General features: G+C 35.0%; 2 protein-coding genes and 1 long non-coding RNA gene across 4 annotated transcripts; 2 read left to right on the top strand and 1 right to left on the bottom strand.

Annotated features, from left to right (window-relative positions):
- Positions 1–1,546: 1,546 nt before the first annotated feature.
- On the top strand, positions 1,547–6,230 carry LOC113717693 (NADH dehydrogenase [ubiquinone] 1 beta subcomplex subunit 7-like). The gene is made up of 2 exons (XM_027242480.2): positions 1,547–2,012; positions 6,080–6,230. Exon 1 carries the CDS (start codon positions 1,697–1,699, stop codon positions 2,003–2,005), a length of 309 nt encoding a protein of 102 aa, XP_027098281.1. The 5' UTR covers positions 1,547–1,696; the 3' UTR covers positions 2,006–2,012; positions 6,080–6,230.
- A 6,421-nt stretch (positions 6,231–12,651) lies between these two features.
- LOC113718943 (receptor-like protein kinase FERONIA) lies at positions 12,652–16,042 on the bottom strand. Its single transcript, XM_027243879.2, has one exon. It carries the CDS (start codon positions 15,540–15,542, stop codon positions 12,867–12,869), a length of 2,676 nt encoding a protein of 891 aa, XP_027099680.1. The 5' UTR covers positions 15,543–16,042; the 3' UTR covers positions 12,652–12,866.
- A 39-nt stretch (positions 16,043–16,081) lies between these two features.
- On the top strand, positions 16,082–19,775 carry LOC140021482 (uncharacterized). 2 transcript variants are annotated; one of them, XR_011825308.1, is made up of 3 exons: positions 16,082–16,211; positions 16,316–16,441; positions 19,630–19,775. It is a non-coding gene; the product is annotated as an uncharacterized lncRNA (long non-coding RNA). The 2 variants fall into 2 exon arrangements; XR_011825307.1 differs by having other exon boundaries at positions 16,089–16,441.
- The last annotated feature ends 4,260 nt before the right edge of the window (positions 19,776–24,035 follow it).

Here is a 24,035-nt window from a genome sequence, read left to right as displayed (position 1 = left end):
GCTCATCGGACCTTTTATCGGGTCGAACAGGTTGAGCTCTGGTTGGCCTGATTCTATTGACAGTCCTATGGATATCTTTGTCGTAGTGAACGATGAAAGATCTAAGATATGTTTGTATGACCAATGCATGTTCAACATCATCAGCGTGAGAAGCCACATAGTACACATAAGAAGTTCTTGGTTCTCCTTTTCAACTGCTGGCGTATTTTCATGAATAATAAGAATATGATGTACATTAGACATAAGCTATCTGCAATCCATTTTTTTGAAGATTCGTTGAGCCTTAGGAATAAGCAAACAATTCTTCACAATTTGGAGTTTCGAGGCACCTATTCGGCTATTCCACCTCAACCTTCTAATAATCCACAAAACCACGCTCATTGCAACCCTTTTTAGGAAAATGTTGGAAGAAAAAATTACACGATGTTTGGACAAAGTAGAATAACCTCCTAGTTAGAAGGCATAGTGTAGTTAAAACTAGTACCTTAAATGGTAATACTAGTACCTTATTTTCTTGTTTTATTCCATACAAGTTCATTATACCAAACTTTCTAATAATATATAAATCATTGTTTTTTGGATAGTAATTTTTTTTTGAGAGAAAGCACTCTATGTTTAAACTAAAAAGTTCTTACTGTAAAATTTTTTTTCCAAATTTTTTTTTTCAAACCTAAGGCAGGTAAACATAGAAAATTCGACAACATTTCCCAAATACTAAGTTACATTTAAGGGTGTAAAAATTCAAAATTTACCAAATTACCAATCAATTTCCAAATGAATTCAAAAATTCAGAATTCGTAATTCATAAATTTAGAAGGATGACGAAGATATCGAATTCATGTATTTTGAAATAGATATGAAAATGGTACTGGTTTTTGAAGTCGGATTTTACTAATTTTGAATTGAAAAAATATTTAAATATTAAACAACACATATATAATTTAGACATGTATGTATTATACATGAATACCATATATAAGTAAATAGCATGTGCAAAATACATATTAGAATGTTATATACATTCAATTTTATGTAAAACTAAATGTTATCATAAGAATATATCATTATATTATGTTATGATGCACTTTATAATATATAACAAAATGCATTATTCTTTTTGAATTCGGTATTCGCTACTCTTCCAATTTCGAATTGAATCGAAATCGAAACTAAAAGTTTTCAATTCGAAATTGAATTAGGTTGGAATCTCACAAGAAAAATTACCGAAATCAATGAATTTAATCAGCCGAATTATCGATTTCGATTTCGATGCTCACCCCTAGTCATATCCAAACAAACTATATGTTTATGTATCATTATTCGCAAAAAATAAAAATAAAAATCTCGCAATCCCATATTTATGTTTTTCAATCATTTTTTTGTTTTATATATATATATCACATCAGAAATCACAAAGTATTACATTACACTACATAATACAAAAAATGTTTTTCCAAATAATCTTCCCAAAACAAATCCTCGTTTCTGAGAGTACACTATAGATAAACTCAATCTTGGGTGGCAAAACGCAAGCAACCCCTAATTACAGGGGTCAAACCGCATTAAGCCTAAACTTTCCAAGCTTGCAGCCCATCAAAGGAGCACAGAGTTTCCCCACAACACCTCCTGAACCTCCCAATTACACTGCCATAGCATACCTAGAAAATCAAGCAATCGATCAGCAGAGACCGTAGAAATGGAGGTGCCAGGGTCATCAAAGAAGATGATAGCAACCCAAGAAGAAATGGTGGAAGCCAAAGTCCCAATCCCTTACAGAGACCAATGTGCCCATTTGCTGATCCCACTGAACAAATGCAGGCAGGCGGAGTTCTATCTTCCTTGGAAGTGTGAGGACCAACGCCACTCCTATGAGAAGTGCGAGTACGAGCTTGTCATGGAACGGATGCTCCAGATGCAGAAGATCCGGGAAGCCGAAGCCAAACAAAAACAAGGCCTCCCAGCGCAGCCGCCTATACCTCTTATACCTAAAACTGCCAATGCTTGATCTAAAGGTAATTCTTTTATAGTTTTTTCTTTGAGTTTTATTTTGGATGATTTTACCCTTTTTTTTAGATTGTTTTGACATTTTTATGGGTTTCAATTTTATTTGGTTTAATCGTAGGGAAGGTAGATTAATATTTGTTTTCTTGGGTTACTGTTGAATAGGTTTTGTGAAGTGGGTTTGCTTTAGTTTTTTAATTGACAGTCGTTAGGATTGATAATCTCTATGTTTTATTGTTGTAAACTTTCTTTTTTTTTAAAAAAATGTTTTAGGTTATTTCTGAATGGAATTTTTGGTATAGAAATGTAATTTTTGGTTGAAGTGCTTGCAATTTATGAGCTAATGACTCGTATAATAGACAATTTAATGGCAGTTTTGGTCTGCTATTGAGAATTATTAATAAAGGATTTTTCTTGTTTTAGTTTTGTAATTGGTTATTTACGTTTTCTTTAATTGAATGTGGTTTAATTCAAGTTTATTAGTTTCTTAGGAAATTTCTGTATCAGTTAGAGTGATGCATTGCTCATTTAAGAGGTTCTTTGTGATAATGCTTATACCCTTATTTTGTACCTTCCTTTGTTGGTTGGAGTTTTGCTTCTATTTGTTTATTTGCATTGGTAATTCTCCTTTATGTGTTTGAATTCTTTTGATGTCTGTCTGTGGATATTGAGATTTATATGCGTTGAACAAATTATTTCCAACATTGTGCTTGTAGTTTTTTTGCAAAAATAGTGAAATTTTGTTTTGCATTTTTTATTCCAATATGACCTATTAGCTAAATTTTCTGTTGGTGATATAAGATGTTTTAATATGTATGAGGCTTTGAGTAGTGGTTTTTCTTTTGCAGTTCTTTATTTTTGAGCTAAGAGGTTTGTCATGCAGTGTGTATGGTGGTTTTTCTGTTGGTGATATAAGTGTTTGACTGGTTGTTTAGGATCTCCTTTTCTTTCTTTCTTTCTTTCTTTTTTTTTTAAGGTTTACTGGTGAACTTATTATTAACTTTTGGGTAATGGTTGGGATGATTTAGCATTTGATGAAAACATGGGGTTGGAGTGATTTAGTACATAAGTATTTTCATTTATTTTCAACTTAATAGTAATAGACTTAATACTGGAGTTGGATGTTCATTGAACTGATTATGTGATGGATGAAGCAACAGGTTTTCTCTGCTAAATTTTTTGACTGGAAAGAAAATATTGATTACATGATGCATGAAATATTATCTCTTGCACTTGTGGAATTTTCCCACTAACGTCAGGGTAGCTTTTGGTTCTGTTTAAGGTTGTAGGTTTTATTTGATAATTTGAGGTTTAGAATTCTGCATCAGAGTGCTGTCCTTGGGTACTGGCTGTTTTTCAGATTCAGGTTGGGTCCTGTGGTAGAGTTGGGGAGGAGAATGGGCCAAAAGGCACTGGCGCCTGCCTCCCCATGGTTTTTGTCACCCAAAATAAGTTGGACACTCAAGGTCCTTTTTTTGTTGAAATAAAGGATTCTGAACATTAGGGGACCTAGTCAAGAGACAGCCAAGAATTTTGTTGATCATAGGTCAAAGTGCAACACGTGGTGATCAGACTAGATATTTCATGGTTTTCACTAGTTAGGATTTTTTATTCAAGATGATTTAGTTTATAGGATATGATCATATGTGGGTCTATTGGTCTTAAGATTTACTTATGCATGCGGGTTTGACACAAGGTAATCCTTTTTTGATACTGAGAGCATTCCTGTTCTATTCAATGGATGAAGTTAAATAGTTCCTAAACCACAAAATAATAGGCAAAAAGTTAATTGCAATATTTAAGGATGCCATAGTTTTTGCAATCTTTGGTCAGTTGGAAGGCAAGGAATAGGTGCCACTTTAAACACAATGTGTATGAACTTGCTTCTGGATGTCTTTGCTCTCTTGCAGCTCAGACATCTCAGTGAGACAACTTTTTAGTTCCTTTGCTTTGTTGAATCTGTGATTAGCCTTTTGCTACCTTTGAATGCTCATTGATATCACATCTCACTCCCAAAATTGTTTCTAGATGTGCTAACTGTAACAGCCTGATTAGTTTTCTGTTGTCAACTGAACAATTTTTGATAATTTTGTACGTCAGGAGTATTGAAGCTAATTGTTCTGTTGTAATAAAAAAGATTGCAAATGTAGTGCCTTTTTACTAGATAATAAATGATGGTCACATTTAGCCACTTATTTCATTTGTACTATTAGTTTCCGTCTAGGGTTTTACATTTGTACTATTAGTTTACCGAATTCTATCAAAGCATCAATCAAAACCCTATCAAATCATCAAGCTAAATGGAAGTCTTCTTTTTTATTGAGAGCAGTTGTGTTTTGTGACTCCTTTTTAGTCATATTAAGTGAGTAGGCTATGTGATACGTGACAAACTGGTTATAAGTGCAACTGCTCACATGAACAAAAAACCATGGAATTTGGGGTGATTTAGTAATTGGTTCTGGTCAATACCAGCAGGATTTGGCCAGTTACAGCTTTCATTGCTTCTATGAGCCTCGTTTTTGAGTTGATACTGGGTAAAAGGACTTGGGAAAAAAAAAGAAATAGGAAATTATCCGTTTCCTGGAGCTAAGCTGGAAAACAGTTGTAGCCTATTGAGGTTTGTAGCCAAAAGTTCTCTTCCAAGGGGCATGTAGAGGAACATTGCATCCCCATCCGGGGAAGAATCTGGCTAAACAGCTTTCCCAGAAAAAGGATAGCTGAGGATAATAATCACATTTTAAAATAAGCTGTAGTCCTGGGAATCTGGGTTTTTATTGAGTTTGAACTTCAGTTGGATGGGAAGTATGCTTGACTTAGGGGCAGAGAGAGATATAGGCAAATAACAGTTGTTGACTATTATAGTTTCTGATATCTTTTTGAGGTTGGAACAAAGTACATTTCTTAACAGTTGCTTATTAGTTACTTTCATTGCATAGTGTTTTAGTAGCTCTTATACTGTATTGAAGTCTGAAATCCTACTGGCTAATTGCTGGTAACAAAACTGCTGTGAGCGCAAGTTGGCAAGTTACTGGTTTGGTATCTATACTTAGGTTGAAGAATGATACTCAAGCCTGTTTGAAAAGGTTTTTCTGATGACATATTATTCGGCAAAGCTGTAGCTAGATTTGTCATTCTTGTCATCAGGAACTTCAAACACAATTATAATCTTGAAACTGTTTTTGCACGAGTTTTTGTGGGGCTTGGCTGTAGAATTAAATAATGTGTGTTGAGATGAGGGGTATATTTGGTTCCTAAGATACATTAACTTTTTCGTGACCAGTTCCATAGCATGGGGATTTGATTCTTATGAGCCATGTAGAAAGGAAGAGAGAAGTGAGCTTTAATACGTGATTGAAATTTCCGGCTATATCTCATTATCTATATTTCTTGGAAGCCTGAGCAATGCAAGAATTTAGTCATTAAGCTATGTGTAATTTTGTCAGGGTGAAAGTCATTGGTAATGCCATAATGGGTATAAGCTGCACTATGCTTGTCAATCTGGTGACACTAACAAATCAGTTGCCTGAAAGTCACCTTTCCACTGTGTTACGGCAAATTGCATGTGTTTGTGTTAAACAATTGCATTAAACAATTGCTGTGTTTAGGAAGGCAAATTTTGTCTTTAATTGTCATCTAGCAGGAATTTGTTCACCATAGGCATTTTTGGAGGTTTGGAGCCTTTTTCTTGTGGAAGTTCTTGGACCAGGAAAAGGAAAATGGAATTTACTGGTCTAATTTGCGTTAGAGATTATCGTTGAGAACCCTACTTTATTCAAAACCGGAAGAAGATTATTTGTTGTGTTTGTCTTGTATTTACCATTTCTAATCACAGATCTTCCACATGAATGTTGATACATGTTTAACCTTGAAAGGAGAATAATAGTAAGGAAATTTGTGGTCTTCTTAGTCGGTTATTGTTGTTTGCATATCTTTTTTTTTTTTTCGGAACAAAAAAATCAATAGGAAAACCAGTTTATAGTTCTTCTACTATTTATTGTGGTGACTTTTTCTTCTCTTTTTCTTTATTTATCTTTTTCACTTCAACGTATCTAATGGTGTTTGTTCAATGTTCTAACAGGTTGCTGCTGAGGCTGCTGAGATTGTGTCATTATTAATCCGTGAAATTCTGTTCGAAACTCTTCGATGTAATGCAACCTGGAACTAGACTATCCTGTTCTGGAATTTAGTTTTTTTCTAATAAGCATCTTGTGGACACAGTTTTTGGTTTATTCGGAGGCTGTCTCAGTGTCTCACAGATTACTGAATTATGTGTTTATAATGCAAATCTCATGGACTGGTTTTGGGCCAACCAAACTCAAAATCTTGTGCCATAGTTGTGTCTCACCATGTTTCTGAATGACCCCGCTGTGAATGTCTGCAACCTATAAACAGAGCATATGCCAAACCAAGTAAATGAATCAATGTAGTGAATATTTTGAAAATTACTCATATTTTTTAATTAATTAATTTTATGAAACGCGTAATAAATTTTTTGATGTATTCTTTACAAATTATACATCAATTTTTGAAAAAAAAATAAAATTTTAATTTAAGGACAATGACTTATCTTCTTAGTTATTTATAAAATGACAGCAACATGTAGCCTAACTTTGTAGATGCACATACAAAAGTAATAAGGTAATAAAATTTGGAAAACTTCTTTTATACATTGTCAATGTATAATATTTTTTTTTTTTACACTATCATGTTTAGATCATATCACATAATATGAATTTAGATTTTAAATTCAAATTATGCCCATATGCAGCATACATTCAAAGCCATTAGTGTTTAAAAAAAAAAAAAACACTACCCTTACGTTGTGAGTGCATAAAAAGTTAATCCATAAAATTTTGATAAATTTAACGCCTCATACACAAAAATAAGAGTTAAAATTGGTATAAATGTGGTATAATATTTTTTTAAAAAAACATATTCATAATATTCATGAATCTCCATCCTTCCCTATCTCTTGTCCCTAGACTTTATCCTTTGTCCCTAGACCTTAATAGCCTTCTCCAGTTCTACTACTACTTCTGCGTACTTTAGATTTTTTTTTTTTTGTCGAAACGATAGATGTCCTATAACCTAATCTAGCCTAGTCTAAGGGGAAGGGGAGGGGGTTCGATGTGAGTACAGACTCCATCTAGATTTTTTTTTTTTTGTCGAAACGATAGATGTCCTATAACCTAATCTAGCCTAGTCTAAGGGGAAGGGGAGGGGGTTCGATGTGAGTACAGACTCTATCGATGAAGGTCAATTAAGACCGCCACAAATTGTGGCAAATTTGTGGGAGGCAGGGATTGAACCCCTGACCTCCAGCATCACCTTTAATAGTGATGACCACTGGACCAAATGGCCAGTGGCTTCTGCGTACTTTAGATGATGATAATGAACCTGTGGCTGTAGTTGGGACTGAGTAGGCTACTTTAGGTCTTCCTTTCCGATAGAGACCTTTAATAAGAGCTCCACTCCACCATGTTTAGGTGACTGTCAATGTCATCGTCCTTTTCTTCAAATTGAAAAATCTTTTTTTTTTTTTTTGGTTTCTTTCTTTACGCCCCACAAGAAAAGGTGTCTTATGAAACAATTAGTTTACTTTACTTGGAGCTTTTAAAAAGAAAAAGGTTTTTCAAGAGAACGAACATATGTGGTGTGGGGTATTTTCATAACTAAAATTGAAAGGAAACTAAATCAAAGTTTCAAAAGTTAGGAAAAACTGGCTAATTACTCAGAATATCGTTGTAAAAAAAAAAAATCGGACATTTATGACTCTGACAAGGAGTGCTGCAAATCTATGGCTACCGGGTTGTGTCAGCCCGGCAGCGAATTTTTTTTTTTTTTTTTTTAAAAGAAATCTGCACAAAACCTGCCAGATCGATTCTTAAGGGAAAAGGGGTTGAAAATATTCAATTACTACTTACTACTAATATTTCAGCACCTTTCCATATAGTGAATCTCTTCATTCTTTAATTAATTCCTACTTTGCCTCTTACTAACTCACTTCTATGCCCAATTAAAGATTCCACAGCTTGTGGTTTAATTATTCTCGTTGCACATGATGATGATATCACTTGCATGAATTTCTTCCCACTCCTTTGTACCATCTGGAAACTTTAGAATTAAAATAATTTAGATATTTTCACACCTCAAGTACAAAAAGGAGAAACTAAAAAAAAATTTGTTAAAAAAAAAGAGAGAAAAGAATCAACTTATGTACACACCCCAAAAGAAAAGGAAAAAAAAAGAGAGAAATCAACCAATTTTTTTTTCCATTTTTAACTTATAATCTTTCTATATACAATGTGTGGACAATGGGTTTGATGTTAAAAAAATGTCATTATTTTAATTTGACCCTCGTATGATAAAATAATATACAATCATCTTATATTCCATACTCTCATATTTACTTAACTGCTATTACAATACTCATCCACCATTGCATAACTGTTATTACCATGCTTATCCGCTATTACTATGTTCATCCCAAATCTTCTTGCCAACTTCAATAACCCAAAAAAAAAGGAAATCCTAGTGCTTTGCAATTAATTTTTTTTAATTGCAATTGATCCGTTATTTTAATTGCAATTGATCCGTTATTCTAATTGCAATTGATCCGTTAAAATTGGCATATTTAATAAATTCAATACATAAAATTGATGTAATTAGCGCAACTTAATTAACGAAATTAGTGTTATTTGTTTAATGCAATTTACTTCATTACGCAAGTTAGTTGATAATTAGTTTATGTTATTTAGTATATGATTAGTTTAATTAGTTTAGTGATTTAATTAGTTGAATGAATTAATTTTAAGAGGTTCGATTCAATGAATTTAGATGTATTTGACGAGGCATATATTGAGTTTTGATTAAGATAGCCATTTAGTCTGGGCAATTTAAGTATTTGAAGTACTAGCTGCATTTAATAAATTAAATACATAAAATTAATGTAATTAGCATAGCTTAATTTTGAAACTAGTGATATTAGTTTAATGCAATTCACTTTATCATGCAAGTTAGTTGATAATTATGGTGGTGGTGAAATAAAGTTGATAATTAGTTTATGGTGGTGCTGAAAAATCAAGACTGGCAAATGAGGATGCAAACTTGGCCAGGGAAAACCGGTGCCTTCACCAGCTAGTAGAGCAATTCACTATATGGAAAGGTGCTGAAATATTAGAGAGATAAAATCAATGGATGAAATACTAGTAGTAGTAAGTAGTAATTGAAGAATATTTTCAAGCCCTTTTCCCTTAAGAATCGATCTAGCAGGTTTTGTGCAGATTTTTTTTATAAAGTCCCTGGCTGCCGGGCCTTGTCAGCCCAGGAGCCAGGGACTTTATAAAAAAACAAAAAAAAAAATTCGCTGCCGGGCTGACACAGCCCGTAGCCATAGATTTGCAGCGTCACTTGTCAGAGCCATAAACGTCCGACTTTTCTGTTTTACAACGATATTCTGAATAATTAGCCGGAAAAACTCTTTTAACAAATTTTCATCACTTGGAGAAAGAATTAGATTCAACTGATGAGGACCCCATCTAAGAAAGTGATGGATCAGCCATGCCACGTTAGGTGCCACACTTTCTTCTCTAGAGACCCCGCCTTTATGAACACATTAAAAAAAAAAATCAATAACCGAAGAAAATATTGAAAATTGACAAACGGTGCATTTGATAAAAATAATATCTAAAATCTAAAGTCTTGAAATTTGAATCCATTAAATTATTGAATTGTTGAATATTGAAATTCTAACATTTAAACGTATTCTATGTTTACTAATAAATGAACAATTTATCACTTATATTTTGGAGTAAGTTTTGTCTAGACAATTCAGAAACACGTTTGAATATGTTAAGGTAATATACTAAGCTTTAAGTGTTGAAATGAGTTATCAAGCAATGCCAAAGAAATAAATAGAATAGTAGATACAATAGTAGCAATTTGTGTATCTTAAATAGCAAATAACTAATTAATATCCCTACTCAATAGCCATTCATTTATGATATTTCAACTGAAAACATGCATATCCTCATGCAAAGTATTATACTGAACTAGTGACAAGGGCACATTCTATGTGTGTACACATTTAAAATAAGTAAATTTTTAGAGAGAAAGTTAATAAAGTTTTTGGTAGTTATTGAGGATTTATTTTAGATATATGAATGAAAATAATTTGTTTTTCGATTTCTTTTTTTGATAAAAAGTTATTGGCCATTATTACCATATTAGAAGTTTTTTTAGACTTAAAAAATGGGAGATGTGTGTGTGTGTGTGTGTGTGTGTTTATTTTTGGGAGATGGTAATACCATTTTGCCCTTTATTTGAAGGATAAAATAGGATTTACAAAAAGTAACAGAAAAAATTTACACCAACCCTGTTCTCTCCTTATATATATACTGTATGTATGGATAATTGTTTAGGATTGCTTCTTCTAAATATGTCAATTATCCAATTGCTACACAAAATCGTTGGTGAAATTTTTCCTTCAATAAATGCCTTTAGGTCTTGTTTGGAAAGCAATTTTTGGAAAAAAAAATTGTTACGTTTTTCTGAACGCATTTTTCAATTATCTTTTTACTTCACATATATCAAATCGTTATAATAATTTTTTTACAAAAAATTCAGAAAAATGCAATCCAAATTATCATTTCATGTCCATTAATAACCTCAAGTGTTATTTTTTTCCCTTGAGAACTCAAAATTTGTTCCAATGTTACCCATCTTATCAATATTTTCCTATGATGGCAGAGTCACACAATTTTACAAATTCTAAGGGCACATTTGCATCCAGTATAGATTTATTTTTATGGGGTCAATTGTGTCCAAATATAAATTTCGACCAGAGTCCTTGAAGTTATCAAAGTACTAAGGACTTGTTTGGTTCATAGGATGATACAGAATTGGATTAATTATCATGTGTTATCTCATATTTGATTACATTTTATATATAGGATGACACATCTTACTTAACTGAACTAATCCCCTATTTATGGGATAAAATAATCAAATGGGGGAGGTGATATTAGTTATCCTGGGATAACTAACAAATAGGATGATCAAATTTTAGATTAATTAACTCTTACAAAAAATATAAAGTTATACTCTTATAATTAAATAACCCTACTCCCACATGATAATATAAAATGAATGGACTAATTTGCCCCGACTAATTAATTTTAAAGTTTTTGACTAATTTACTCCTACTACCAATATAATATATTTAGACTAATTTGCCCTTATGAGTGATACAAATTCATACTAACTATTATATAACCATACTCTCACATAATAATATGATAATAAATGGACTAATTAGCCCCTACCAATTATTTGAATTTTTTTGACTAATTTCTCCTATTTATTATTTTAAAAATTTTGACTAATTTACCCCTATTAATTAATTTAAATTTTTTGACTAATTTGCCATACTAATATCATAATAGAAGGACTATATTGCCCTTGGACTAAATTATCCTTACTAAGCTTATTTTCTAAACCAAATTCTATATAAATATATAACCTTATCAATTGGCCTTTGTGAATAAGGACTTCAATAAACTCAAACTCGGTCCAAAGAAACATCTTCTATATTAGATTGAGTTCGACTCATTTAAAACTCTTAAATGGGTTAGGTTTTAATCGATTTAACCCTAACTTAGCAAAGCTCAGCCCATTATTTAATTGAATTTCAAATTTATGTTCAAAAACTTGCTCAAAAATCTATTTTTAAGAACCCGAATGGGTTGAGTTTGAGTGAATGCAAATTTTTATATATTAAAACCCATGATTTACCTTATAATTCTAAAGTTTCAAACTACTCTATTTTAATAAAAGTTATAAATATGAAATTTTTTATGAAATTATTTTTTAATATTAAATTATTAATATTTTATAAAATATTAAATTATTTTATTAAAAAGAATTCTACAAATTAAGGAGTGCTTTGGTCATTAAAATAGTAATCTTACCTCATCCAATTTCCAATCAAACACAGGATAGGATTATTTCCCAACATATCCTATCCAATTTATAACCAATCAAACACTAGATAACTTAGATTATTTATCTGAAAATGACTCAATTCAGAATTAATAATTCGAGCACAAGTCATCCCGTCTTATTTGGTCCGTGAACCAAACGAATCCTAAGAGATCAAAACCACGCCATATTATACTTTTTGACTTCGCAAGAAAAAATATTTAAGAAAGGGTTTTTTTTAATGGATACCCATATCCATTAGGTACTTTTATTTTATTAAGATATTTAAAATTCACCGCTATTACTTTCCCTTGCATTTAATACTTTTCTCATCTAATCTTACCAATCATTTCTTGTATTTATTTACTTTTCCTAATTAATCATACATCTCCAAAAATACTCCCTCATATTTATATACTTTCCTTAATTAATTTTACATTTTCAAAAATATATTTTAACACCACAAATATATCTTAATGGTTTTTTTTTGTGTCAAATCTTAATGGTTGCACAATACAAAAAAAAAAAAAAAAAAAAGCACAAGGACTTAGCACTCTACAGTCTACACTCCTAAGGCATGAATTATCACCTTCCCTTGCATTTAATACTTTTCCCATCTAATCTTACTAACCTTCTATCGTATTTATTTACTTTTTTTAAAATGATTTTACATTTTCAAAAACACTCCCAATATTTATTTACTTTCCTTAATTAATATTACATTTCCAAAAATATACTACCTTGACATTACAAATAGGTTGCCCAATACAGACAAAAAAAAAACAAACAAACAAACAAAAAATAGCACAAGGACATAGCACACTAGACTCCTGAGACATGAATATCCCACGTACATTTTTGGAGGTTTAATCTGTTGATTAAAATCCTCACCTGCCGGTGGGATTCACGATCTCGGAGAAAACATTGTCAGACTTTAACATGTCACTACTGGCCGTGAATGTCCCGGTCGTAATACTACGGCTCTTCATCATGGCGGCAGAATCTTTCTCAACTCCCGAGTCTGAGAACACATCCTCGTCATCCTCAGTCGTAGCTTGCTCATCTCTTCCCAACCCATGCATACGGAAAGCAAATGGACGTCGACCACTCTCATTTTCAGCCGCCTCCTGAAGCTGCAACGCGAATTCGAGGCTCCAAACTACATCATTCATTCCGGGTCGTTCAATCCCCTGATCTTTCAAACAGTTGATCGCCGTTTCAGCAAAGCTCCTCAAACACTCGGGAGCAATCTCGCCCTTCATGTGAGGGTCTACAGTTTGGTGGATGATCCCTTTTGCGTAATACCTCTTGCCCCACTCCGCCAAATTCACCTGCTCCTTGGGCAAGTTCGGAATAATGGCTCCCCGCCCGCACAGCACTTCGAGCAAAACCACCCCGAACGAGTACACGTCCGACTTGTCCGTCAACTGCTGTCTCTTGTAATACTCCGGATCTACGTAGCCGAAACTCCCCTTCACCTGCGTGCTGACATGGCTGTGGATTCCACCGCTGGGGCCTAGCTTGGATAGACCGAAATCCGAAACCTTAGCCACCCATTTCTCGTCCAGCAATATGTTGGTTGACTTGACGTCCCGGTGGATGATATTGTGCTTGGCACCGGTGTGGAGATAATGCAACCCTCTGGCTGCGCCGATGCAAATCTGAAGCCGTTGCTTCCACGGGAGGGGTGGATTATCTGTTTTGTAGAGGTGGTCGCGAAGGGTGCCATTGGCCATGTAATCATAAACCAAGATCATCTCTCCCTTCTCGTCACAGTAACCTATCAGGGATACCAGATGAAGATGCCTTAGATTCGACAGCATCTCGATCTCGGTTCGAAATTCGCGGACCCCTTGACTTGACGAAGGATTTAATCGCTTAATAGCAACTGTGATTAGACTATTGTCGATGTACCCTTTGTACACGTTTCCGAATCCTCCGGTTCCGATCACAAACTTAGCATCGAAGTTGGCCGTAGCAAAGATGATCTCCTCCAGGGAAAATCTTCGGCAAAGATCTAGCGGCAGTGACGAAGACCTTGATGCACTTGTTGTCTTTGATGACCTGGACGTGTTTGAAAGTTGGACCCCGGATGACTTTGAAGCACTTTTCTGGTCAAAATCTTTTACCCGTCTCCTTAGCCGCCGGGAAATCAAGAAACCGATGATCAAAACCAAGGCAGCCCCTCCGACCACCCCTCCCACGATAGGAAAAAGTACAGCTCTCCCCTTTTTCGGTGACTTGGTGTTTGGCATCAGGGAATTGGGATCCGCCGCCGGAACAGGATTGGTCCCGGCTAGATTGCCGTCGCTGTTGTTCAGTTTGAACAATTCTAAACCATTCAAGATTGCATCAGCATACTTCGGCTTGACGTCGAGATTTGGGTGCAGAGCAAGAAACAAGCGTTGCTTGCTCGGGCGACCATCCGGTGGGTGTGGAACGAACACGACGTAGTCTCTGAAAACCGGGATTCCGGGGCCGCCGGTCCAATTTATAATATCAGCCTCTTCCTCAGCTGTTTTGTTACTGATGAATATCCTGAACACCCGTTGGTTCTCTTGTGTAATCAAATCAGGGTCAATCTCGCAAAAATGCAACCTCAGGAGATAATTAAACCCAGAATCAACAGAGAACGTCCAGCTCAAGTTGAATCGGGTGCTAAACTTGCCCATCGCCCTTGCGGTAGTATAAACTATCGCTGGCGCAGTGTAATTTGGGGTTTGCGGAGTGTACTTTACAGCAATTTCATTATTGCTCAATGGGTTCCCTTTATCTGCGCCCCACGTGAAGTTGTCATCGGAAGCCCACCCTCGGAACATCCCACTATCAGCTAACGCAGAAACATCATTTCCTCCGACGTTGAGCCTGTAAAGAGCTTCGAAGGCAGTGTCGTTCTGATCAAACTCGAACTGAATGTTGGGATCATTCACGTCTTTGAGGGGATTACTGGACATATCATGGTTGCCCATGTAGAGTCCGTCCGGGGTTGAAACAACTTCAATTCCATTAATGAACGCGTACGACTGCATAGAGGGCAAAAAGGTAACGTTGAGGAATTGATTCATAGACTGAACATTAACGATGAATTCTTTAACGACGTAGGCAGGTGAATAGTCCCCGGCAAGAACTGTTAAAAATGCGCTAAAGTTGCTCAGAAGAGTGTAGTTATTAGCCATGACAGCGAAGAAAGATTCAGTTGCGTTGAAGTCGGTGGAGTAGGAGGCCGGGTAGAAGTAAAGGCGGACGAACTTTTTGCCGGGGGAGACAGGGAAGGTATAGGAGAAATTAGAACGAATGATACGGGCAGTTAAAAAAGGGACTCCGGAGACCGAAGAGTCTTGCTCGGTGGCTGTGACAGCTGAAGAAATAGTCGCCATGTCGTTAGGGGAGAATTTTGAGCCGGCGTCGCCGTACCAGTTCCGGCCATCGGCTGAGGTTGCGTTTGAGGATGATCCGCAGTTGATCAGGATGTAATCTGTGGGGCTGTAAGGCGGAGTATCGCTGGAAGTGATGATGAACAAGAGATTGAAGAGAAAGGAGAGGTATACAAGAAGAGTAAACATTGGAGCAAAATTAAGAGGGCACCCCAAAACACAAAGATTACTCCTACATCGATGGAGATGATAGGTTTAAAGGTTAGGATTTGCAGGATGAGGCGGGAGGAATTATTTGGTCCTTGGAAAATGAAGTGAGGATGGCTCTGTCACACTGTAAACTCCTGCGTGGACTTGCCAAGTGGGAAAAGTCAAGTCTTTAGACTGATTCAAATTATACTACTATCCTCCCATACTCCAAAGAATAATTTCTATAATTTCTTTTGGAGGCAGGTAAGGAAAGGGACAAATTCCTGCTTGAAATTATTTCTTGGAAGTTAGCAAAATAGAAAATGATTCTTGGGTTTATCAGTTCTATCACCCTGGTGGGCAGCCGGCTGCCATGAGAAAAGAGTCCAGTGGAGAGCTGCGGGGACCATGGCAATTGTGGTCGAGTCTGTGAAGAGAAAGCTGTGGGGTACTTGAGAAAATTCTGTGGATGCTAAGACATTAATTTCAAATAACCCGTCTGGATACTATTTTCTGGAGTTTTTGTGAAAAAAATATATTGTAAGTATATGACACACGTGAGGTAAAAAAAAGTGATTGAAAGATGCATTAACGCAAAGTGTAAAATTTTTTGGGAAGAAATGGGAATTCAAACAAGGCCAAATCTTGATTTTTGCTTCATCTCGAGCGGTGAATTTTGTTTACATGTATAATTGATTAGGCAGAGCATATGAGCGGCATATGCACATAGATTACTTGTTTCGGTCTTATCAATTTGTTAATCAATCAAGCAGGTAAGAAGTGCGAGTACGAGCTTGTCATGGAACGGATGCAGAAGATCCCGGAAGCCGAAGCCCAACAAAAACAAGGCTCCCCAGCGGCGCAGCCTATTCCTCAAACTGCCAATGCTTGATCTAAAGGTAATTATTTTTTAGTTTTTTCTTTGAGTTTTATTTTGGATGATTTTACCTGGGGATTTTTTGGAGGCTTTTTGACATTTTTCTGGGTTTCAAGTTTTATTTGGTTTAATCTTAGGGAAGGTAAATAAAATTTTTTTTCTTGGGTGACGGTTGGATAGGTTTTGTTAAGTGGGTTTGCTTTAGTTTTTTTAATTGACAGTCTTTAGGATTTATAATCTCTATGTTTTGACAGCTTAAGGTTATTTCTGAATGGGGTTTTTGGAATAGAAATGTAATTTTTGGTTGAAGTGCTTGCAAATTATGAGCTAATGATTCGTACAATAGACGATTTAATTTTTACAGTAAATTACAGTAAATTACGATTTAGGAACAGTTTTGGTCTCCTATTGAGAATTACTCGCTTTGTCCCATAAAATTTATCGCACTTCGGGGACTGTAATTTTTATGAAGAGTGGATAGAATTTGAAAATTGAAGAGCTTTAAGTGTTGTGTTAAGACATAAAGAATCGTGGAGCCAAGATGTTTGTCCAATCGCAGATATGATTGCCAACTAGCGCGTGCATCAGAACACTTAATGGCTTTAGTTTCTTAATGCCAACTAGCGCGTACTACAAAAGAAGTTGTCCTAGTTTCGTCGGTAATAATCTGTGGGCTCATGAAAAGACATGCATTGGACTTTTAGGGAGTGTTTGAACGGTAAATGGAGGAATTGAATGCAAATGTGTTAGCCAATTTATGTAAGTTATAAATATTTTGGGAGAACTAAAAAGGAAAATATGACCGTGTCAATGGGACGGAGGGAGTATTAATCAACGATTTTTCTTGTTTTAGTTTTGTAAGTGGTCATTTACGTTTTCTCCAATCGAATGTGGTTTAACTCAAGTTTATGAGTTTCTTAGTGAATTTATGTATCTGTTAAGAGTGTTGCATTGCTCATTTATGTGCTTCTTTGTGATAAAGCTTATATCCTTCTTTTGTACCTTACTTTTGTTGGTTGGAGATTTGCTTCAGTTGGCAGGCAAAGAAGAGTGCCACTTTGGAGACAATGTTTATGAACTTGTTTTAGGATGTATTTGCTCTGTGCAGCACAGACATACTCAGTGAGAGAACTTTTTAGTTGCTTTGCTTTGTGTGGATCTGTGATTAGCGTTTTGCTACCTTTGAATGTTCATTGATATTACATCTAACTCCCAAAGTTGTTTCTAGATGTGCTAACGATAATGGCCTGATTAGTTGTCAACTGAACAAATTTTGATAATTTTGTACCTCAGAAGTATTGAAGCTAATCGTTCTGTTGCAATGGAAAAGATTGCAAATGCAGTGCCTTTGTACTATCTAATAAATGATTTTCACATTTAGCCACTTAGTTCACCTGCAGTACATGAGGTTTCTGTCTAGGGTATTGCATTTGTACCTGAATGTTTACCAATTTCTGTCAAAGCATCAATCAAAACTAAGAGCACTGCTTTTTAGTTATATTAAGTGAGTAGACTATGTGATGTGTGACAAACTGGCTATCTATAAGTGCAACTGCTCGCATGAAGAAAAAACCATGGGATTTGGGGTGCTTTAGTAGTCAGTTCTGGTCAATACCGGCAAGATTTGGCCAGTTACAGCTTTCATTTCTTCTATGAGCCTCATTTTTTACTTGATACTGGGCAAAAGGACTTGAAAAAAAAAGAAATAGGAAATTATCCATGTAGTGGAGCTAAGCTGGAAAACAATTGTGGCCTATTGAGGTTTGTAGCCAAAAGCTCTCTTCCAAGGGGCATGTAGAGGTACATTGTATCCCCAGCTAGGAAAGAATCTGATTAAACAGCTTTTCCAGAGAAAGGTTAGCTGACGATAATACTCACATTTAACAAAAAGCTGTAGTCCTGGGAATCTGGGCTTAGGAATTTGCTTTCTGTCCTCTTGAAACCAAAGTTTTGTGGGGCTTGGCTGTAGAAATAAATAATGTGTGTTGAGATGAGGGGTATATTTGGTTCCTAACACACATTTACTTTTTCATGACCAGTTCCATGGAATGGAATGTTGATTCTAACGTGCCAGGTAGAAAGGAAGAGAGAAGTGAGCTTTATTAAGTGATTGAAATTTCTGGCTATCACTCTCACTATCTATCTTTCTTGGATGCCCGAGCAATGCAAAATATTTTCCAAGACATAGTCATCGAGTTATGTATAATTTTGTCAGGGTGAAAGCCATTGTTACCATAATGGGTATAAGCTGCACCATGCTTGTCAAACTTGTGACACTGACAAATTAGCTACCGGAAAATCACCTTTCCACCTATGTTACTCCGGCTCTACCGTGTCGACATAACTTGGCACAGGTACTGGTATGGGATGCTTCCTTCACTGACAGATACATCAGGAGAGGTCGACCAGGCATTGGACTTCAACAACTTTTTGGGTACTTTCTTTTTTGTCAGTGGATGTTGATGGTGAAGGGGGAGGAGAGAAGTAAAGTGAAGTGGAAAACTTTAGGACTTTCATGTTAGAGAGAAAGAAGACCTATCTAAAATTCTGAATTTCCCTTGTATAAATGAAATCTGAAAAGCTCCCAAGGAAAATGGCCCTGTTCGTTTATAAGTAAACAACAATCAATGTACATAATTTGTATATATATTTCCTAGAAAGTCCATCATACCTAAGTACCAGTATCCGACTCTTTAGAAGTGTCCCTTTATCCTGATTTTAGATGATTAAAGAACTAGACACTTAGACACATACCCATATCTGACTCTCATACCCGAGCCCGAGTAACATAGTTTTCCACTCTGTTACAGCAAATTGCATGTGTTTTAGTGTTAAACAATTGCTGCGTTTAGGATGGCAAATTTCGTCTTTAATTGTCATGTAGCAGGAACTTGTTCATCATAGAGCATATAAATACATATTTGGAGGTCTGAAGTCTTTTTCTTGTGGAAGTTCTTGGACCAGGAAAAGGAAAATGGATTTACTGGTCTGATTTATGTTGGAGATAATGGTTGAGAACCCTACTTTATTCAAAACGGGAAGAAGATTGTATGTAGAGTAGTGGTGATACTATGTGCAGAGCAGCATTGAGAAGTGGAAAACCAGTTTCTCGTTGTTCTACTATTTATTGTGGTGACTTTTTTCTTCTGTTTTTTGTTTATCTTTTTCATGTCAACGTATCTAATGATGTTTGTTCAATGTTCTTAACAGGTTGCTGAAGCTGCTGAGATTGTGTCATTATTAGTCCATCAAATTCTGTTTGAAACTCTTCTATGTAATGCTACCTGGAACTAAACCATCCTGTTCTGGCAATTTGTTTTTCTATTAAGCATCTTGTGGACACAGCTTTTGGTTTATTCGGAGGCCGTCTCAGTATCTCACAGATTACTGAATTATGTGTTTATAATGCAAATCTCATGGATTGGTTTTAAAAGATCAGATGCCAAATGAACCTTTTCTTGTGAAATTTTGGCAACCAGACTCAAATCTTGTGTCATAATTGTGTCTATCCCAGTGTTTTCAGAACCGGACCGGACCGGCCGGTTGGACCGCGAATCGGCCATGTCACCGGTCCGGTCTAATGCTAAAGCCGGAAGTTCATGGAGAACCGTTGAAACCCGGACGAACCGTGTGAACCGTTAAGAACCGTGAACCGGCGGTTTTTTAAATTTTTCAACAAAATACCAAGAATGGTACTGAATTATGTGTTTATAATGCAAATCTCATGGATTGGTTTTAAAAGATCAGATGCCAAATGAACCTTTTCTTGTGAAATTTTGGCAACCAGACTCAAATCTTGTGTCATAATTGTGTCTATCCCAGTGTTTTCAGAACCGGACCGGACCGGCCGGTTGGACCGCGAATCGGCCATGTCACCGGTCCGGTCTAATGCTAAAGCCGGAAGTTCATGGAGAACCGTTGAAACCCGGACGAACCGTGTGAACCGTTAAGAACCGTGAACCGGCGGTTTTTTAAATTTTTCAACAAAATACCAAGAATGGTGTAGCCATGATTCGAACCTGGGTCTCCCAATTTGCATATGACAATCTTACCGCTAGACTGTAGTTAAGTTTGTTGAGAATTCTACTTGACTAAAAAATATATTAAAACATCAAGTTCTTCTCTTATTTTTTTTTTTCAATTTTTTCTTCTTAACCATTTTTAACCCAAATATCCACAACAAGATTTTCTCAAGTCTTCACCATTATTATCAGGTTATTATCTTTAGCAGATTGTAAACAAGTTGAAAATTTCAACTTTTCTTGTTTTCCAACATCTTGGTAAGTTTAATTTTTTTCTTTTCAAGGTTTTTTTTTTTCTATATTATTATCTTTAGTTGATTTTTTTGCATTTTCTTCTTTTTCCCCTCAATTTTCATATGTTTCCCTCATTTTTTGTTTTATTTTTATTTGATTAATTAAGGATGAAATTTTTGCAAAAGTAGTGCACATCCATGTAGGAATTGGGTAGGAATTACAAATAATAACATTGGGCTGGTAAAAAATATGGTAGTTGGCACATAATCGAAACTATTGATAATTGAATTTAAAATAATTAATGGTATAGGATCATTGAATTTATTATAACATGTTAATTAGTAATGTTTAGTAGCAATTAATTTTTTATGTGTTTAACTGTATATTTGTTTTTCAAAAAAATTTAGTTTTTTTTTAGTTTGAGCAATTAGATTTATATTTTTATAATAAAATTTTAACTTTTTCAGCTTAAGTTGATTAAATTGTGAAGATGGTGTGGTTGCTTATCATGCCACTCATAAAAATTTGTTATTCAAATGGTTTGTCTTAACTTGAACTCTTTTATGGATTTTTTTAAGGGTTGTAAAAGAATTTCAATATTTAATTTATTTATTTTTTGTGTTTTTATTTGTGATAATTGGTGAACATTTGGATTGTATCTATTTATGTTTATAATGAATTTATGAAAACTTGTGGTGAATTATGATATTTTAATTATATTTATCATTCCATGTTTTATGTATAACTTTTACGAAATTTATTATTATCATAACTTAAATTAAGTTATGTTGGTAAAGTTCAAGTGTAGAATGAAACCTGCTTAGTACTTAACACTAAAACAAAAAAAAAAAAAAAAAAAACAGTGAACCTATGAACCGGCCGGTTGGACCGGTCGGACCGGTCGAACCGCGAACCGGCAACCTCTCCGGTTCACTGACCGGTCCGAGTTTAAAAACATTGGTCTATCCATGTTTCTGACCCCTGAAGCAGTACCAAACTCCATGCAGATTCTTTGAACCTATAAATAGAGCATATGTCAGACCAAGTAAATGAATCAATGCAGAGATTGTTCTGCTATTTCCTGGTATCCCTGTAACCATAAATACAAAGTGTGAAAGTGAATGCGAATTCTCATATCCCAGCCAAAATTTAGATTACATGAATATGGCTGCGGAGTCATATCCTTGTTCTGTATGCTTAACCACTACTATATTTTTAAGGATAAATTACCTTTTATCCCCTTCCCCGTGGTGTGGTATGGTATTTTACCATACAACCTCCTTATCGTCAAAAAATTTATATATAATTTTGTCATAGTTTAGGTTGAAGTGTTACTATTAGTTTTTCTGTTAAAATTAGTGGTCAATAATAAAATATCAAAGTCAACTAATAAATTGACAGTTCATCCTTTCACTTTTTTTTTTCCTTTTTTCCTTTTCTTTCTCTCACTCTCTCTCTCTTTTTTTTTTTTGGGAAGAGAATAGATGATTTTGAAAATCTATACTTTAACCTATAAAATCTTAATTTTCTCCAAATACCAAAGTGATGAAAGGGAAATAAAAAAATAAATAAGAAACCAAAAAGATGGAATAGGAACATAAAATAAATAAATAAGAAACAAAAAATATCAAACCTTTTTGTACCACAAATATCATTATATGTTTTTAAACCAAATTTTTAATGATATTTTCTAGTTCATATTATCTATTTTTTATTTTAATTTCTTCTTTTTTATGTTTAGAGGAAAAAAAGAAGTAATGAAAGAGTAAATTTATCTTTTTATTAGCTTAAATTTGTTTTTTATTATTGGCTGTTTGTTTGGACAAAAAACTAATAGTGACACATTAACCCAAATCATGAGAAGATTATATATAAATTTTTAAGTCATAGGGAAGTTATGTCATAAAACACCAAACCACGGAAGTAAAAGGTAATTTATCCTATTCTTAATGCAAACACATTGCTGAATGCCAACTTCCATAGCCTAGTAATATCACAATCTGTCACCTTCAATATGGCTTTCTTTTTCTTTTTCTTTTTCAATAAAAAATGACTAAAACACACGGTATATTAATGGGGGTTGGACCTTTTCTTTCTCTGAATGCAACAAAGAATCTAGGTTGTATGTAGTCTTTCAAAATGTTCTATTGTTAACTATAGACATAAAATTTTCAATTAATTGAGTTAACTAAGTTTTTCTTTTTACCGAACAATAATAGCTTTGTATTTCAAACACAAAGGATTACAAGGATGGAGCAATTGCTCCTACTTCATTTCTGGCTAAGTTGATTAACCAGGGAGGGAAAGAATCCCTTTAACAGACTTCCTTAACCAGGTTTATGGCAAATTTTGCTAAATGATGACTAATATAGTTACCTTCCCTCTTGATAAAGGAAAGATGTCATTTATTGAAACTTTGTATAAAACTAAATATGTCCTCAACTATTGTTCCTATCACAAGATCAAGTGTACCACTCTCTGCAATCCTGTCCACCATATTTTTGCAATCTGATTGGACTATAACTTTCCTCCAACCTTCCTAATTGGCCTTCGTCAATGCAGTTCTGATTGCAACGCTTCTTCAATCTCAGCCTTACTGTTCTTGCTTTCATTTCCAGCTTAAGTGCATACTGCTTCTCCATGTTCATTCCTTGTTACAATTCCCCAACCAGCCTTCTCTTGTTTCTTATCCAAAGTTGCATCAATGTTTAACATAATGAAACCATTTGTAGGTGGTTTCCACTTGACCTCAACCTCAGAATTCTCCTTATCTTTCCATGTTTCCCCATCTTCCCCTCTTTGCACTACTCTATATTCTTGCCATTCTTGCACTGCTTTGCTTGCCATTGTTCCTGGACATTTCCTTTCCTTCTTGAGCTGAAAGTGGTTTCTAGATTTTCATATCTGCCACAAAATGTCTACTGTCAGTACAATGTGTTCCATTCCCTCTTTGATAGTGATATAATTGTGTGTTTTATTCGTTGGTATTTGATCTTAATTTTGGTCATTTATTGTGCAAGACACTGGATTTCTGCTCAGATTTGGTATTTGTGTTATTGGCAGACGAGTGGTGTTAAAAGTGACAAGAAGAGGCAAATTTCAGAAGACTAGACATTCTATAGCTTGCCCACGCCAAATAATACAGAGCTGCGTGAAAAAGACGGACCACGGGTCCTATCCGTGGAACTACCGCCTTTCTCTGGGAACAAATTCTGAACTTGCGGGAATAAGAAAACAAAGTCAAAGACGACTTTTGGCAGCAATTCAAGGAGGGAAATAAGGAAGCAATTCGTTTGAGAAACAACCTCTAATTCGGCTAGCTAGAGGACGGCGGCGGAGCTTTAAAAGAAAACAAGAATA

Source organism: Coffea arabica, chromosome 11e, assembly GCF_036785885.1.
Source record: "Coffea arabica cultivar ET-39 chromosome 11e, Coffea Arabica ET-39 HiFi, whole genome shotgun sequence".
Classification (NCBI taxonomy): domain Eukaryota; kingdom Viridiplantae; phylum Streptophyta; class Magnoliopsida; order Gentianales; family Rubiaceae; genus Coffea; species Coffea arabica.
This window is presented reverse-complemented; position numbering and strand designations above follow the sequence as displayed.